The 17,097-nt window shown below is 44.2% G+C and overlaps 1 protein-coding gene across 1 annotated transcript in view; it reads right to left on the reverse strand.

Moving 5' to 3' along the window:
• Positions 1-17,097, reverse strand: part of ME3 (malic enzyme 3) — a 133,451-nt gene that overhangs the window by 11,285 nt on the left and 105,069 nt on the right. Inside the window, exon 7 of the mRNA XM_021298790.2 lies at positions 5,763-5,872. Coding sequence (XP_021154465.2) covers positions 5,763-5,872 — 110 coding nt within the window. The remainder of the gene's footprint in view (positions 1-5,762; positions 5,873-17,097) is intronic.

A 17,097-nucleotide genomic window follows, 5' to 3' on the forward strand; every position in this document is an offset into this window, starting at 1 on the left:
CTGCGAAAGCGATGACCCCTGTGCATTGCTTGTAGACTATTTTAGTTGTAGAGAGACTGTGAAAATACAAAAGGCTGGGTGTTTTCAAAGCCACTAGTGATTTGGGGTTTCCCATCTTGAAGTGCCTTGAAGAAGTCTCATTTGCAGGATGTAGGTGTTCAGCCTATTTTAGGAATCCCATTTGTTTACAGCATCTCAAATGGATACAGATATATCCAAAACACTCAGACTGGGGGTTCTTTGAGAAGCTATCAATGTTGCACTTACATAGGTCTAGTTTTAAAAGACTGCTAAAGATGCCTAGATCCAGGCTTTACGATTCTGTGCACTATTGTCTCTGCCCTGCCCATATGTGTGAAAGGCTTTTGAATGACATGACCAGATACAATTAATTAAATAACATGTTAGAGATTTCTTAATTTTTCTGCAACTCTGACTAAACTTGCAGAACAGCAGGCCTCACGCAGGTCAAAGCAAGCAACACCCACTGCCCTGTCAAATGCAGCTGCCTTCTATGATGAGACATCTGGCTATGTGGACAGGAACAGGGCAGTGGGTGTTGCTTGCTTTGACCTGCGTGAGGCCTTTTAAATAATCTCCCAAAGCACCCTTGGAGCTAAACCGGAGAGATACAGACTGAACAAATGGGCTATCAGTTGGGTGAAAAGGTGGTTGCCCTGCTGGCCTGAAAGGCTTGTGATCAGTGGTACAAAGTGGTACAAAGAGGTCAGTACTATTTATGTCCTATTAACTGCCTGGATGGTAAGACCTAGTGCACCCCAGCCAGTTGGATGATTACAAATTCAGGATAGTGATTAATTAGCAGGCTGAAGAAATGGGCTCAGGGAAACCATATGAAGGTCGGCAAAGGCAAGCACAGAGTCCTGCACCTGGGAAGAAGGAATAATTTAATGCAACAGCACATGGTAGAGGCTGATGGCTGAAAAGCAGACCTGCAGAAGAGGACTTGGGGGTAATGGTGGTCAAGAAGTTGAAGATGGGCCAGCAATATGCCCTTGTGGTACAGAAGGCCAACAGCCTGCTAGACTGCATAAACAGAAGTCTAGACTACAGGTCAAGGAAAGTGATAATTTTGTGTCAGCACTTTTGAGGTCATATCTAGACCAGCATCTCCAGTTTGGGGCTCTCAACACAAGGAATATATTGACAAACTGGAACAAGCCCAAAGAAGGGCCATCAACACGATCAAAGTATACAAGAAGGACTGAGAAACCAAGGTTTCATTAAGTTGGAGTAGGCTAAGAGGGAATCTAATTTCTGTCTGCAACTACTTGTTGAGTGTTTGTAAAGGAACCAGACTGTTCCTTACTGAAAGCAGCCCTGCGGTGAAGGACATGAGCTGGCAATGTGCGCTTGCAGCCCAGAAGGCCAAATGTACCTTGGGCTGCATCAAAAGCAGCGTGGCCAGCAGGTGGAGGGAGGTGATTCTGCCCCTCTGCTCCGCTCTGCTGAGACCCCACCTGGAGTCCTGTGTCCAGCTCTGGAGCCCTCAGTGCAGGAAAGACATGGACCTGTTGGAGAGGGGCCAGAGGAGCCACAGAAATGATCAGAGGCTGGAACAGCTCTGCTGGGAGGACAGGCTGAGAAAGTTGGGGTTGTTCAGCCTGGAGAAGAGAAGGCTCCGGGGAGACCTTATTGTGGCCTTTCAGTACCTAAAGGGGGCCTACAAGAAAGCTGGAGAGCAACTTCTTTCAAGGGCATGTATGGATAGGACAAGGGGTGATGGTTTTAAACTAAAGGAGGGCAGATTCAGGTTAGACATGAGGAAGAAATTTTTTACAGTGAAGGTGGTGAAACCCTGTCCCAGGTTGCCCAGAGAGGTGGTGGATGAACCATCCCTGGAGACATCCCAGATCAGGCTGGACGGGGCTCTGAGCAACCTGATCTGGGTGAAGATCATGGCAGGGGTGGCACTGGATGAGCTTTGAAGTTCTCTTCCAACCCAAACTATTCCATGATTCTATGGTTGTTCTCAGAAGTGCACAGTAGAAGGATGAGGGGCACTGAACACAAGTTGCATCTGGGGAAAATAAGTATTAGGGAAAAAAAATGCACAAGGAAGACAAAAAAACCCTTGGAACAGGTAGCACAAAGAGGTTGTGACAATCCATCCTTGTAGATACTGAAAATCATTTGGCTGGATAAGGCTCTGAGGAACCTGATCTAACGTCAAAACTGGTTCTAAATTTGAAGTCATCTTGTAAGTGAGCAAAGAGTTGGACTGGGTGATGTTCAGAAGTCTCTTCCAAACTTACCCATTCAATAAGTTTATATATTTTCTTGTATGAAGAATGAAGCCAGAGATGCCTGTCTCAGGGATTTGCAAGACTTAACACCTTTGTAAGACTTTTATTTGTCTATTTTCTTTTTATCCACACTGAAGTGGAGCGAAGTTGCAGCAGGAAGAGAAAAAGCAGGATCTAAAGCATTCTCATGTCCCTCCGATCTCAAATGTGCTTCATCGCCTGCTCTGGTACTTCACTGGGAAAAAGGGAGAAGTGACAATCCATTTTGTCCTGTAGAGCTGAAATTGAAGCTGTTGCCCCTTGCATGAACCCGGCCAGAGCTGGGAAAGAATGGATGTCATCACCCCATAGAGGAAGGAGCAGCTTTCCCTAAACGGGGAGCTCCCTTGCATGGGCACAATCCGGCTCCTGCCAGCTCCTGGGCTAATGGCTTTTGGAATCACAGCAAACACCTCGTCCGGGTTTGTGGTCCCTGGCAGGCGTCCCACTCAGCATCAGCAGGCTGGCTCCAACTGGACAGGGTCTGAGTCATTTTAATTCTCTCAGGTTAGGATAGATTTGGCAATACAGTAATTTGTGTAACAACAACAACAACAAAAAGTAGGCTTTAATATTTTAAACTGCTTTCTGTTTCTGTAAGCCCTGGGGCAGCAAGAGGGAGGTGTACAAGAGATTAAGTGGAGCGATTTATACTTTCTTCCCACATCTCGTCTGCGTGTGTGTGCTGGGCACATTGCATTGACAGTCCCACTAACCGATGGGTAATGAGTTTAAATTAGCATAGCTCAGGCCTAATCTAACTTGCACTGTTTGTGCCCAAGATGTGTTTTTCAATCAACATACTCAAAACAATGCCAGCTCAGAAGCTGGGATAATTCAGGCTTCAGGAGGTCTGTTCCTGCCTGACTTGAGTAAAATGAAGCAGGCCTGCTTAAACAAGGCTTTGTATAATTCTAATTAATCATTTAAAACACAATTTGCTCAGAACTCACCCACTTTTTTAAGTAAGCGAGTCACGAAACAGCAGCATGTTAGAAAAGAGAGAGCCTGAGGGAAAACCAAAGAACAGGAGGGTGTAAGTGAGAAAATAGCATGTCCTACCTTCCTACATGTACCTACAGAGGGGTACATGCATATTAGGGTGGGTAGATCAGACAATGCATCCCAGGTTCAACTCCGTTCATCTCTCACATGACTCCAAGACAGAGTTAATTGAGCAGATCCAAGTTACTTCAGCTTCCAAAAGGTCCTCAAAGCTCATTCCTGACTACAGCCCTGGCTTGGAATCCCCTTTTCTTTCTGACACCTATATAAAAAAGCCTGAAACAGTGGCTTGCTTCCCTTGAACCATCACTTGTCCATGCAAAAGAGCAGCAGGGTTTCCTTCCTTATCTACTTCTGTGGAACCAGTGCCAGATTGATGCTTTATTTGAGAATATAAGGGAGTTTTACTAGTAGGAGGTAAAAACCTACTGTTTTAACAGGTGCAACTCCAGAGAATTCTCAGGGGACTTGATATCTCCCATGCACCGTGACACACATCTAACTGGGGAGAAGCAAATCAGGTCCATTTTATGGCAACGCTGTTTCACAGCATCCTCCTGGATGCGGTTTGCCCCTTCGAGGGAGTAATTTCCAGGAGGTGTCTGAGGCATTCAGCTATGACCTATGGCCAGAAAGAAACTACACAAAATACAATCTCCTGCTTCCCACTCAGAATCTTCAGTTCTGCTTTAATATCCTCTTTCTCTTTTCTCTGCCAATCAAAGAAACTATTCCAATTCACCAAGAAACCTTTCCAGTTCACTCTAGTTACCCCAAAGCATAACTACATCCAGGCCCACAGATCTGCCACATTGTCTGGCCTCTTTTCCTTTTGAATGAGGAGTCTCCTTCCACTTGTAGAGAGAGCAACTAATCCAAAATAAAACTTCATGTCATTGGCTTCATCTGTCCATCTCTAGAAAAGTTTGAGTTCTTGGTTCCTTCATTCGAGACTTCAGTTCAAAAATGTATCTCCTGTGTTCTCTTCTTTTGTGCTGCTCTCTCCACTGAAAGCTTTTAGAATTATAGAACCATAGAATCGTTTAGGTTGGAAAAGATCTTTGAGATCATCAAGTCCAACCACTACCTAACACTGCCAAGTCTACCTCTAAACCATGTCCCTAAGAATCACATCTACATGACTTTTAAACCCCTTCAGGGATGGTGACTCTACCACTGCCCAGGGCAGCCTGTTCCAATGCCTGACCCTTTCCATGAAGAAATTTTTCCTAATATCCAATCTAAACCTCCCCTGGTGCAACTTGAGACCATTTCCTTTTGCCCTATCACTAGTTATTGGGAGAAGAGATCAACCCCCACACCTTGTGGGTAACAAGAACACCTCATGAGCTTTCTTGTACAGGAGTATCTATCTCACCTTCTCTGAAATGCCTTAAGCTCCTCTGCTTCTAAACTCTCTTCATGGAAGTGTCTTTGAGAAGGACCATGTGTCCCATCACACCGAACATATTCCCACAAGTCCTACTCCTTCTTGTGCCATGATGGACATGAACAAGCTGTTACACGTGCTTCCAAATATTGGTAGATGGGTTGCGGATGCAGAAATAGTGCTGGAAAGTTTGCTCACAAAAGAGCCAGCATTGTGTGAAAAACTACACTGGCATTTCTTTCTGTCTCTTTCAAGTATGACTGAGGATAAGCCCAACCAACTTCAAATAATTAAATCAACAAACCTTGGGAATTTCTGCATGTTGCAAGCGGGACTAGACAAAAGAAGACATGAAGGGACTCACAGGAGAACTGGTTATTTGTAATCACTTGGGAAGGTCCTGTCCCTGTCAGGTGGTTAAAAGCAAAGCCAGCAGCAGACCAGGATGCCAGCAACAAGCAGCTTGCGCCCCTCTGCGCATTTGAGAAGTTCTGCTGAGCCCCCAGGACCTGTGGGACGTGCTGGACATAACCCCAGCTTTGCTGCTGTCATTTGGCATTGAATGAGTTATTTGAATCAGTCTAGGGGAGAATATATCTGTTCTCAGATCACCGTGGAGTTAGCATCCAAGGAGGGGAAACAAGTTGGTTTGCCTTCTTATTTGTGCCTGTAATAAGGACAACAATAAAGGGCTAGTGCCAGGATCAGCTAATGACCACCTGCTTGTGGAAACTGAAAGCCTCGCATAACTGTTAAAACGTCATCATTGTTTTAACTAAATTATAGAAAATTAATGGAACTCTAAACTACCTTCATAATCTAGAGCACATGATCTATTTTCTCTCTTCAACAACATTTCTGCAGTGAACAGCTAAATTCCCCAAAACAATGGAGACTCACTTTTCAACTTAGACAGCAGTGCTTTTGTTTATATTTTAAATGCTTATATGTAAACTCTGAAATTTATCACACATCTGAGTACTGAATAATAAACAGTCTTGTGATCTTAATCACCTTCCCTCATGAGAAGATGAAATTTGCATTTTCCTAACAGTACTTACCCTGAATATCATCGTTGAATGTACAGTATCTGTTGCGGTATTTATTGAGGAGACGAAAAGCATTAGCATTGGCAAAATCTTCAAACTGGATCAGACAATTAATGCCATACCTGCAAGTTAAAGGGTAAGTAAAAATGGATAAAAATATTTCTATAACATAGGACGATAAATACATATTTTACCAAGACAATGTACCTAGAGACTCTAGTGCAGAGATATAAGCATCATAAGAGAAATGTATCACAGTAACAGCAAATGGGATCACACCCTTCCCAAGGTCCAACACTCAGAAGAGTGGAATTACCATGAATAAATTGTATTAGTAATTCAAGAGGCTTCTTGCATATATATATATATATATATATATATATATATAGATGTACCTATATATAAAAATATATATGCATTTTTGGACCACTGATATGACAAATTTTGAGTGGCGTGTTTACAGAGGAGCATCTCAAAGTGGAGGAGAATCTCTTCTGCAGTGGATATTGGAACTGCCATGTTGCAATACAGCAGCTCTGACTGCAAAGGGAACACCAGCCAAAGGGACAGCATCAAGTGCCCACTTCAGCTGAAGGTGACCAAGAGATGAGAAAAAAACCCGCTTGTAGGATCCCACGGACTGAATCCTTCATGGTGTGATTTCACAGCTGCATTTTTGTGCTTTGGAAACATTTCCCCCCACTGAGTTCCTGTGCATGTAACAAGCACGCAATGAGAGCTCGTGATGCATAGAGTCAAAAGACGTGAAATAATCACAAACTTCCCATAATTGTCCAGTAATACCAGGGCAAGTGTGCAGTTTCTAAAAACTGGGGAATATTCAGACTGAATCACAGAGTCACAGAGTAGTTGGGGTTGGAAGGGACCTCTGGAGATCATCCAGTCCAACCCACCTGCTAAAGCAGGTTCACCAGAGCAGATCACACAGAAATGTGTCCAGGTGGGTTTGAATGTCTCCAGAGAAGGAGACTCCACAACCCATCTGGGCAGCCTGTTCCAGGGCTCTGGCACCCCAAAGCGAAGAAGTTTCTCCTCATATTCAGATGGAACCTCCTATGCTTCAGCCTGTGCCCGTTGCCCCTCATCCTGTCACTGTGCACCACTGAAAGGAGTCTGGTCCTGTCCCCTTGACACCCACCCTTGACACCATATTAGTGCTGCATAACAAACTGCCTGTCTCTCAGCTCAGCTCCTGAGCCACCTCAGAAGCCAAGAGTCCCATTCCCAGTGGGAATGTCTGCAGGAAGTTCAGAGTCCCACTTCCATGGTATCAGCTGCATGCATGATCATCCCTCACACACGACAGCCCCGCTGCGCTCGTGTCTCTTCGGATGTGATGGGAAGCGTGTGCATTGCACAGTCTGTGCCTGTTGCCCCTCATCCTGTCATTGGGCACCACTGAAAGGAGTCTGGTCCCATCCTCTTGACACCCACCCTTCAGATATTTATAAACACTGATGAGATCCCCTCTCAGCTTCTCTTCTCCAGGCTGAACAGACCCAGCTCTCTCAGTCTCTCCTCAGAAGAAAGATGCTCCAGCCCCCTCATCATCTTCATAGCACTCAGCTGGACTCCCTCCAGTAATTCCTTGTCCTTCTTAAACTGGGGAGCCCAGAACTGGACCCAGTACTGCAGATGCAGAAGTAGAGGGTCAGGATAACCTCCCTGGACCTGCTGGTCACACTCTTCTTAATACACCTCAGGTACCATTGGCCTTCTTGGCCACAAGGGCACATTGTTGACTCATGGTCAACCTGTTGTTGACCAGGATTTCCAAGTCCTTCTCTGCAGAGCTGCTTTCCAGCAGGTCCATCCCTGACCTGTCCTGGTGCCTGGGGTTATTCCTCCTCAGGTGCAGGACCCTACACTTGCCTTCATTCAACTCACATTCTTAAATGGACAGGACACCTGCTGCCACTGTTTTTGTGACTTTGAACAGGACAAATCCTTTCCTGCACCCTGTATGACAGGCTATGTTACAACTGCAGTGTATTGAAACTTCACATTTTTTTTATAAGATGCTCTTAAATTGCCCCCAGTATGCTGCTAACTACAAGTTACGCCACGTACTTGAGGGACAGACTGTTCATGCACTTTAAGCCTCCCCACTGCAGATTCTGGCAGCTCTCATGGAGACACCCAGTATCACAGTTTCTTCTGAAATGCTGAGCAACACTCTGCAAAGCAGTAGATGAAGATTCCCTAGTCTCTTTTTCTATGTAAAGTCTTGGCAGTCAAAATGAACATTGTGGATATCCAAGGAAATTGTGCAAATAAACAATATAAAAAGTGCTTGTGAAAATCAGTTTTCTAATGGTTGAACCTCTTACCCATCATTTGAATGTGTAAGGAAAACATAGTTAAGAGGGAGATGACACACCGTCCAGAACATCTGCTAACATCTCACAGCAAAGAATTAGCAAATCTTTAAGCAACTTCCGTTGCTATAGAAACTATTTATCTAACACCAGTCTTATTATTTATTTGTATCACTGAGGAAATAACATTACTGACTTGCTTAATAAAATCAATGATCTCAGGCAGCATTAATGTATGTGTGACCAGCTCTCCAAAGAGCAGCAGGGCGGGTGGGTGGGTTTCCCTGACTACACGCTCAAATTTCCAAGAGTTTTAACCTGAAGTTGTTTTTTTTTTCTCTTTTAAGCACAGAATTCTTTCCTCACTTCATATTCCTGATCTGCAGCATAAGACAGTGTACAGTCACTTCTATCTGGTTTTGTCTTTGATCATTTTTTATAAAGCAGAGCACAAGGACAGTAGGGTGGCCCATAAACACTTCATTTTCCTGCCCCTCAATATGACAGGACAGTGCTGGAATGCAAACTCTTTTCACTGAGTTTTTTTAAGATTGTTTTCTTTTTCTCTGCAATATGTCCACTGAGGTTTTTAAAGTATAAACTGCATTTTTCGAGCCTGTGTGAGCCTTTGCATAATGTGAGAACTAAAATCTTCATTATTAAAGACCACAAATTGGTCATGATAAGACCCTAACACTGGATGCTTCAAATGAAAGAACCAAATATTTCACATTCACAGTTAAACATGGGAATCTAGAGATGATAATCCTAGTCCTCAAGGACTACTCACCCTGCTGGGGTTTTGAGAGGACTTTAAAAAACTTGTGCTGCTCAAAGTCACTGAAATTATGGGGACACTTGGGACAGACTTTTTAGCAGGGTCTGTTGCAACAGGACAAGGCATGATGGTTTTGAACTAAAAGAGGGGAGATTCAGGCCAGACATGAGTAAGAAATATTTTACACTGAGGGTGGTGAAACCCTGTCCCAGGTTGCCCAGAGAGGTGGTGGATGCCCCATCCCTGGAGACATCCCAGGCCAGGCTGGACGGGGCTCTGAGCAACCTGATCTGGGTGAAGATGTCCCTGCTCATGGCAGGGGTGGCACTGGATGACCTTTGAAGGTCCATTCCAGCCCAAACTACTCTATGATTCTATGAAATTAATCACAAATTAGGCAGATGACTTACTGAGCCATCTTAGAAATCCACAAGTCCATGCTTACTGCTCTTTCCTAACGATACTTTGGTGGCTGCAACACCCCAGCTTAGGATGACCTGAGCAGCCTAAGCATAAACTTGGCAAAGAGTCATGAGCAAAACAGCTGCTGGGGCCACTTGCAGTAACATCCTTGTGAGTATCAACATGATGAGTCAGTTCTACTGTCCTTTCTCCACAGCACAGTGACTCAGATTTGTGTAACCTGGTTCATCCCAAAGGAATTCAGAGCGCTCTATGAAGAGTACTTGGGTAGCATCCAAAAGTGAAATGTAGCCAACTTGGGACTAGAGCACAGAAGAGCTTTAATATGCAACAATGCTAAAAAAAAATCCAGGTCATGAGAGGAGGTGGAGAACACTTGTTACTGCAAAGGGATAGGGTGTCCAGGGAGCTGCTACTTGTACTGGAATTCAGTCAACAAAACACGATGCAGAATGGGATTTCTTCCACTACCTTTACATATCTAATAAAGTTTGTCTGTGTACGGTACAGCTAGACAACTCTGGCTGCCCTCTCAAACAACAGAGAGAAAGAGGCATGTGCAATAGCAACTTTGAAGTAGTTCAGGTGGAAAATGGAAGTAGAAAACATCTCTGGAGATGCCTCTTTCTCCAGTCTCCATGAAGAGAGTCTAAGATCATCAACTCAAATTCAGACGTGTAACTTTAGACACCTAAATTAGGAGAGATAATCTAATGCTATTTAATTATCACCACGGGTTAGAAAGACCTTAAATATATGTCACGTGTCCTAGGTGAGTGGCTTATCACCATTTCAGCTGCGATGCTCTGCTGTCCCCAGAGGCCGCAGTTTCTTTGTTGATCTTCTCTATAGAAATTGCCCTGCTCCATCCCTTGTGTAGGGTATCCAAGTGGTCCCCTATCAGGGTACATGGAAATACTTCAGGATGGACTGAAATACACTGGTCTACTCATTGTTAACATTTTTAAAATGAAAACTGGATTTTGAGAAAAAACATTGTTACAATTATTGTGTTTCATCCAAAACATTGTAGTTTCCATTAAGAAACCAAAATCAATGATTTCTTGTTGAAGGAATTATTTTTAGTGAGGTATGCTCTTGTCTTACCAGCTCAGAAAGTTTGCTGTTTAACTTGTGAGATCCGATATGAACACAGTCCAAGTCAGTAGACACCAAAGCACTTACACCACACTTGCTGTCTGTAGGTACAGGATGCCTCTTTTTAGAAAAAGTGATTGTGAAGTGAGAATTTGAACAAGGACTTCGGAAGATCCCCTCTGTCACATTTAAATATCCTTCAATTTGTGGCTAGAACTGAGGGTGGCCCTGTAGAGAGACCTTGCAAACTGCCATGGTAGGAAGAGGCTCCTGAGGTCAGCCTGCTTGGCTCGTTGCCTGTTCTCAGAGATCCTTCCATGCTTCCACCATGACTCACCTCCCATCCTTCAGCTAAGAGCCTAAGGGAACGTTTGAAGCCAAGATCAGCAGGTCACACCAGGACTGAATGTCTTCCAGCCCACGAAAGACATGGCCATATCAGGTTGGCTCCCTTTGGTAATTTCATCCTGACTGTCAGTGACTCACGTTCTCCAGAGCATTCTATCATCGTCTTGGCATCTGGGACATCACTAGTTAAACACCCAGGATCTAATTGCCTTTATCTAAAAGGAAAGCTCAAATGTAGACTGTCAGGATTTCAGACTGACAAGGTACATTGAAACAGGGCACGTGCCAATCTCCAGTTTGGTTTCTTCCATTCTCTAGTTCCTCCTTCCTCTTTCAAAGAAGGAAAGTTTTGGGTTTTGACCTTCTGATTTCAGATTCAAAGTTATTCCCACTTTTCTTGGGCACCCTGTGCATTTCTTTGGATTTCTGCAGCTCTATGTCTCCTCATGGACCCAGAGCTTTCCCCTTAGCATAAGTAATTCTTACATTTGCAGGCTGTGGAAAAGGATGCTTTGCTTGGACACTATATTTCTGAACCTCCCTGACAGAGGCGGTTTTGAAAGAATTCAGACATTCTCTGGAGAGAAATGGAGAGAGACTATAACAACAAAGTCTTTTATGGTTATTAAGTATTATCCAGATCGATGCCTTAACACCAATGTCCCCTCAACCACGACACTTTTCAACAAAAATGAGACGTTTTGGAGTTACAACCCAAACTCTGCTGTACTGGTTTGTTGTATTCTGGGTTAATGTCAGGTGTAAACGTCGATATCCTTTGCTGAAGGCTTTGATTGTTTGTTTGTTTGTTTTCAGACAAAACACTGAATCTGATTTATCCCTAAAACCAGTTTTAACTTCTGTTTTATAACTGGTGACACCACAAGAGTCATTATTTAATACCATCACCACTTCTCCTGGTTCGCTGTTGGCTGCTAGACCACCATCTGGGGTCCCTGTTTTCTACCACCTCTGGAATCAATCTACCCATCTCACAGAGTTGGAAATAAAAAGATGTACTTTGTCAGTTCTTCCTCATTAAAAAAAGATCACTTGTCTTTCATGGTAAAGAATATATTGCTGCCTCATTAGTTTGCGTATTTGGGGGTTTTGTGCCATAATTATGACCCAAAGCCTGGCTTTTTCTCCCATACCTTGCAAAAATCTTCCTGTAAAAATAGCCTCACTGAGTGAAGTGTTACAGAATGGTTCCACACACTCATTTTAATCCTATCTCCAGCCCCTGCCTAGCAATTTTTGCAGAAACAGCAGGATTTTTAAAGAAATAATACACTATTGATCAAAATAATGGTATAAGACTGTCACCCTAATGAATCACAGAATCACAGAAAGATGACTCCAGGAGCTAAACACATACCATAGTACAAGTCTGTTATATAAAATTACCACCCAATAATCTTTATTAAGAAATTATTCAATTTCCTGGAAAACAAGTGTAGGATCGACACTTTGTTTATCACTGTGCTGTTGTTCTGGTGCTGTTACTATCAACCGACAACTGCACTGCATCTCTGGGCTATGTTAACAGGAAAGATGCTGGTAGTAAAGTCCGTATCCCCTGCAGAGGAGGATGCACATCTCTCCTGGATGAGCACCAGGTACGGAACAAAAGAGCGTGAATCCCAGAAGAGGGAGGCGGACGTTATCCTGATGACATTGCTTTTAGCTTCTTTATCCAAGAGACTTCTCAATTGCCTGAACAATCTCATTACACAGCTTGGTTTTTCCATGCCCATCTGTATACACCTCCTCGAGTTCATCCAGCCTCATCACCAGCCACAAGGTCACAGAGGAAAAAATTCATGAGGCAGCATTTAACATTTGAGAAGTGTCTGAACAAAACTGCACAAGTCAGAACTTCAAGAGTGGCCTGAGGACCTGTGCAGTGCTTTTGCTGACCAGTATCTAAAGGGTGTTCTTGTTCACCCTGAGCAAGGAGTATAAAACATTCCTACATGTATGAGAAAAAGAATGCAAGAAGGTCCAGGTCCTTTATGGAAAGAATCATGGGCAGGAGGTTTCAATCCCTGTCTGAATTCAGCATTTTATAGCACTGCCTTCAGTCATTCATGGTGTAAGGAGTCAGCTTTGATGCACTGCAACTCCAACTTACAGTCTTAGATGAAACCAGGCAGAGAAGAGCCAAATTGTCCTTGTCCTTGAGACTTTCTTACTGCTCCCTGATACACCAGCAACCAATGTTCTGATTTCCAAGAAAAATGACATTTCAGTAAAGGGTTGTAAGGGACCTTCAAAGCTCATCCAGTGCCACCCCTGCCATGAGCAGGGACATCTTCACCCAGATCAGGTTGCTCAGAGCCCCGTCCAGCCTGGCCTGGGATGTCTCCAGCATGGGGCATCCACCACCTCTCTGGGCAACTTTAAGAATCTGCATTTTCCTTGAGTATGAAGGGGAAGCAGCCTGTGCCTCTGTTATGGGGTCCTGCCCGAGTGTGCTGCAGGTGGGCAGAAATGGGGTCCAGGGCCAGCTGGGGCATTCAGGTGGAGAAAAGAGACGTTGTTCCCGTAAGGTCTTTGCAAACTGAGTTTTCACAAACAAGAATGGAAGAAAACTAGACTGTCCCACCTGACACCAAGACTGACTTGAGGCACAGAACAAGATACGCTTTCATCTACATTAGAAACAGAGACAGAACCAGCAATCTTAAATAAGCAAACACTGGTGCCAAGCTAAGAGGCTCAGAGGGAGAAAGTACTTTTGTTCATCCCACGTAAAAAGGACGTGAGGCCCAGACTTGTTCTTGCTCTTGATGACCCAGCTCTTTCCCTCCCCTGAGCCCACTGAAAGCCCCAAACGGCCACTCTGATGTGGTTGCTGGGATCTTTGCAATAGGCAGGTACCCAAAAGCGTAAGTATTAATATGTCCCAGAAAGCTGAGGCCTTTTCACTGTTGTTCACGTCTGGGAAATCTCACATCAGGATTGCACAGTTTGCATATTTGTATGAGTTTCTTGCCATGAAGATGAAAGCCAGACAGGTAAAGAGACAACAGTGAGATGGGCTTACTGCTCGGGGCCAGGCAAGTGCACTGGTGTCTGCAGGGAGAGCCTGCAACACTCATTTGCTTACAGGCTGCAAACAGATGTTACACTTAACATCAGAAAAAGCCTTTAATTCCTTTAATTTTTAATACTTCCACATGGCTAAGAGGAAGGCAAGTTTTCCCTTAAAAAAAAACTGACAATGAAAACTAGAAGTTTGGTAAATTAAAATAAAAGTTGACCTTCTGGTTCTGAAAACACTGAAAAAACCCTTCAAAGCCTCACTTAGTACTCTGATGTGATTTAATAGCAACATGTATATCAGTCATTAAATAGTTCTACTAGTGTTGAAGGGAGAGATGAAGAGATAAGTCAGAAAACGTGAACATATCTGTTACTACGTTTTTAAATGGAAGTGGCATGAGTAATGTTCATTAATTGCCAGATAACCATTGCATGGTGAAAGTTGGACCCAAGAATCCACAATAGAAATCATGACTGTTGTAGCAGCTACGATGGTCGTCATGAGTGAGACAAATATACAATTGCTTTTGTGCTAGAACTTTTGGTTTTGAGCCAACAGAGGGGATCTGGTAACCTTTTATATCACAGCAAATTCAAAATTTAGAGCCCTAGGTCCAGGGTTTAGAAATCCCACACCAGGGAGCTGCATCATGAACCCAACAGGAGTTGCTGCCTGCTTCACCATCTTCTTAGGCTGCAAACTGTTTCTGACGTTGGGAAGGAATCCCACCAGGTTTCTGCCAACAGAACCATGGCCACCAGGCTCTGGGGCATGGAGCCTGCTGTGGGTTCAGTGACTGCTAAATGACAGTGACCCTCCAGCACAAAGACAGGAGGAAATCCGTGAATCTGGGATTACGGGAAGGTGGGGGTGTACCAAGAATTGTTCGCTGCTTTGTTCCTAGTCAAATGCCAGGGCATCTGCTATGAGTTACTGCTGGAGACAGGATATGGGGCAAGATCAAGCCAAGATCAATCACAAAGCTTGTGGGGAAAAAGATATTGAAAAATCATAGTCAACCTTCATTGTAGTCCATATAGCAGCAAAACTGCCCCCAGTCCCCCTCCAACAACCAGCTCTTTCATGCAGCATGTCCCATGGGTCTGGAGCACAAGTGTGATGGGAGCGGCTGAGGGAACTGGGGGGTTCAGCCTGGAGAACAGGAGCTGAGGGGAGACCTTATCACTGTCTGCAACTGCCTGAAAGGAGGTTGTAGCGTGGAGGGGGTTGGTCTCTTCTCCCAAGTAGCAAGTGATTGAACAAGAGGAAATGGCCTCAAGTTGTGTCAAGGGAAGATTTGGATTGGATATTAGGAAAATTACTTTGCGAAAAGGGTTGTCAGGCATTGGAACAGGCTGCCCAGGGCAGCGGTGGAGTCACCATCCCTGAAGGGGTTTAAAAGGCATTTAGATGAGGTTCTTAGGGACATGGTTTAGTGCCAGTGTTATGTTAACAGTTGGACTCGATGATCTTGAGAGTCTCTTCCAACCAAAGCGATTCTCTGATTCTATAACTCCCAAGCACTAATTCCAGCACTAACGGCTGCTATGGCCATTCCACTGTTTTCATGCAAAAATGACACCATCCTCTTTGCACTGCAACCATGCCAGTGCTGACCCTCAGTGCAGCCTCGAGCTGCCGTCTGACAGACAGCGAATGGAGCCTCACCACCTGCCTGCCACCAAACAGATCTTCTCCATCTACACCTTTCTAAACCAGCTGTGGTAAACCTAGCTTAGGTGGGAAGCACAGACAGAAAGCCCAGGGCAGAGGGCTTTTTGACATCTGCTATTGCGTTATCCTAAAGGATTTGAAGGTGAGGTAATAAAAGTTTATTACAACAGAGATTCTGTAGCAGCACATCTGGAACTCAATCACTCCTCAGTAGCAGAAAAGGGAGCTAATAAAATCTAAATATTGTACCTTGACTTTGAATATCCATTTGCTAAAAGCAGATTGTAGGAGCTGGCTGAGAAGCTCATCCCACCTCTAGACAGGATATTTCCCATCACCATCACTTCTCTTTTTCGGATGGTGTCAGAGTCCCTCTGGGCATGGCAATTGGGGACAGATGGGGAAGGAAAATATCCACCCTGTATTCCCAGAGGGCTGGAATTAGTCTGTCCCATCAGCCCTTACAGAGATGATGGTGATGGTCTGCAAATCTCCCAGCAGACACACAGATGCTGAGGGACTTCAGGTCTTAGCAGTATTATATGAGGCCAGTGGTGCCTAGAGACTTCAGTGTAGTCATTCAGGATCAATTAGCCAAGTTAACTAGAGTATCTGAATAAATATAACAGATGGACACCCGTATTGGTGATTTTGTTTCCAGAAGTGCTGGTAAATTTGTGATCCACGACCCTGGAGAACTGCTGAAACAGAGGCAGCATGTTGTGGAGCAGACTCTGCTTGTTGGAGAGCACATGGTTCCTGACTTGGTGTGTTTGTGGGTGAAAGTTCCGGGAAGGGATTAGGCAAAGAGAAATCAGGTATTAAACAAGCACAAGGAACAAGAAACTTGGCAAAGCTACTTTCCTTCTTCTCCCATCTTGAGAAACCAAATGCTTGACCTCCTGATGTCTTCCGTGCTCTGCTGGCACAGGCTGGTAGGAAGTTTCTAGTCCCCTGGTCACCCTTTTAATAAGCCCTGATGGGAAAGGACAGGGGAATGAAGTTATGACAGTTTAATAATGTTCCTGTGACATGGTTTGCTGTCGTATGGAGGTGCCTCTCACAGTCTCAGGCCATGTGCTCAGCATCTGCCAGCAAGGAACTGAGCCCAGCAACAGGAACTGAACCTGGAAACTGGGGACAGGCCACCCTCAATACCTCTGACCCCTTGGAGCCACTGAGCCATGATGAAACTAAGGAGGATTGAATGGAATAAGACAGATAAGGAACTGGCCTCCAGTTTATACACCAGTTTAGGAGGAAAAGAGAAGGAAGAAAGAAATTTCCAGTGGTAGTTTGCTTTGAAAGAGGGTCTGAAGAATAAAGAATATTGTTACTGTAGATGCTGGGCTGGAGCTCTGCAGAATCCAGAGAACATGCCCCAGCACAGCCCATCTCCCATCGCATTTTGATTTTGACCTTAATTTGCTCATATAGGCAAGTTCCAGAAATTCTGTGGGTTACACTGATTATCCTTGGACATTTTAGGTGATCATTTATTCCAGACAACAAAAATGTACCAGTTCAAGAATAAGACTGACTTGCCCTTTGCCATGGTAACTGAGAAGAGGGAAAACTGAAGCAGTGTATTTTCGCATACAAAGCACATTACTCATTGTGTGAAAACAGCAATTTGTC

The sequence above is a fragment of the Columba livia genome, chromosome 1, assembly GCF_036013475.1.
Source record: "Columba livia isolate bColLiv1 breed racing homer chromosome 1, bColLiv1.pat.W.v2, whole genome shotgun sequence".
NCBI lineage: Eukaryota > Metazoa > Chordata > Aves > Columbiformes > Columbidae > Columba > Columba livia.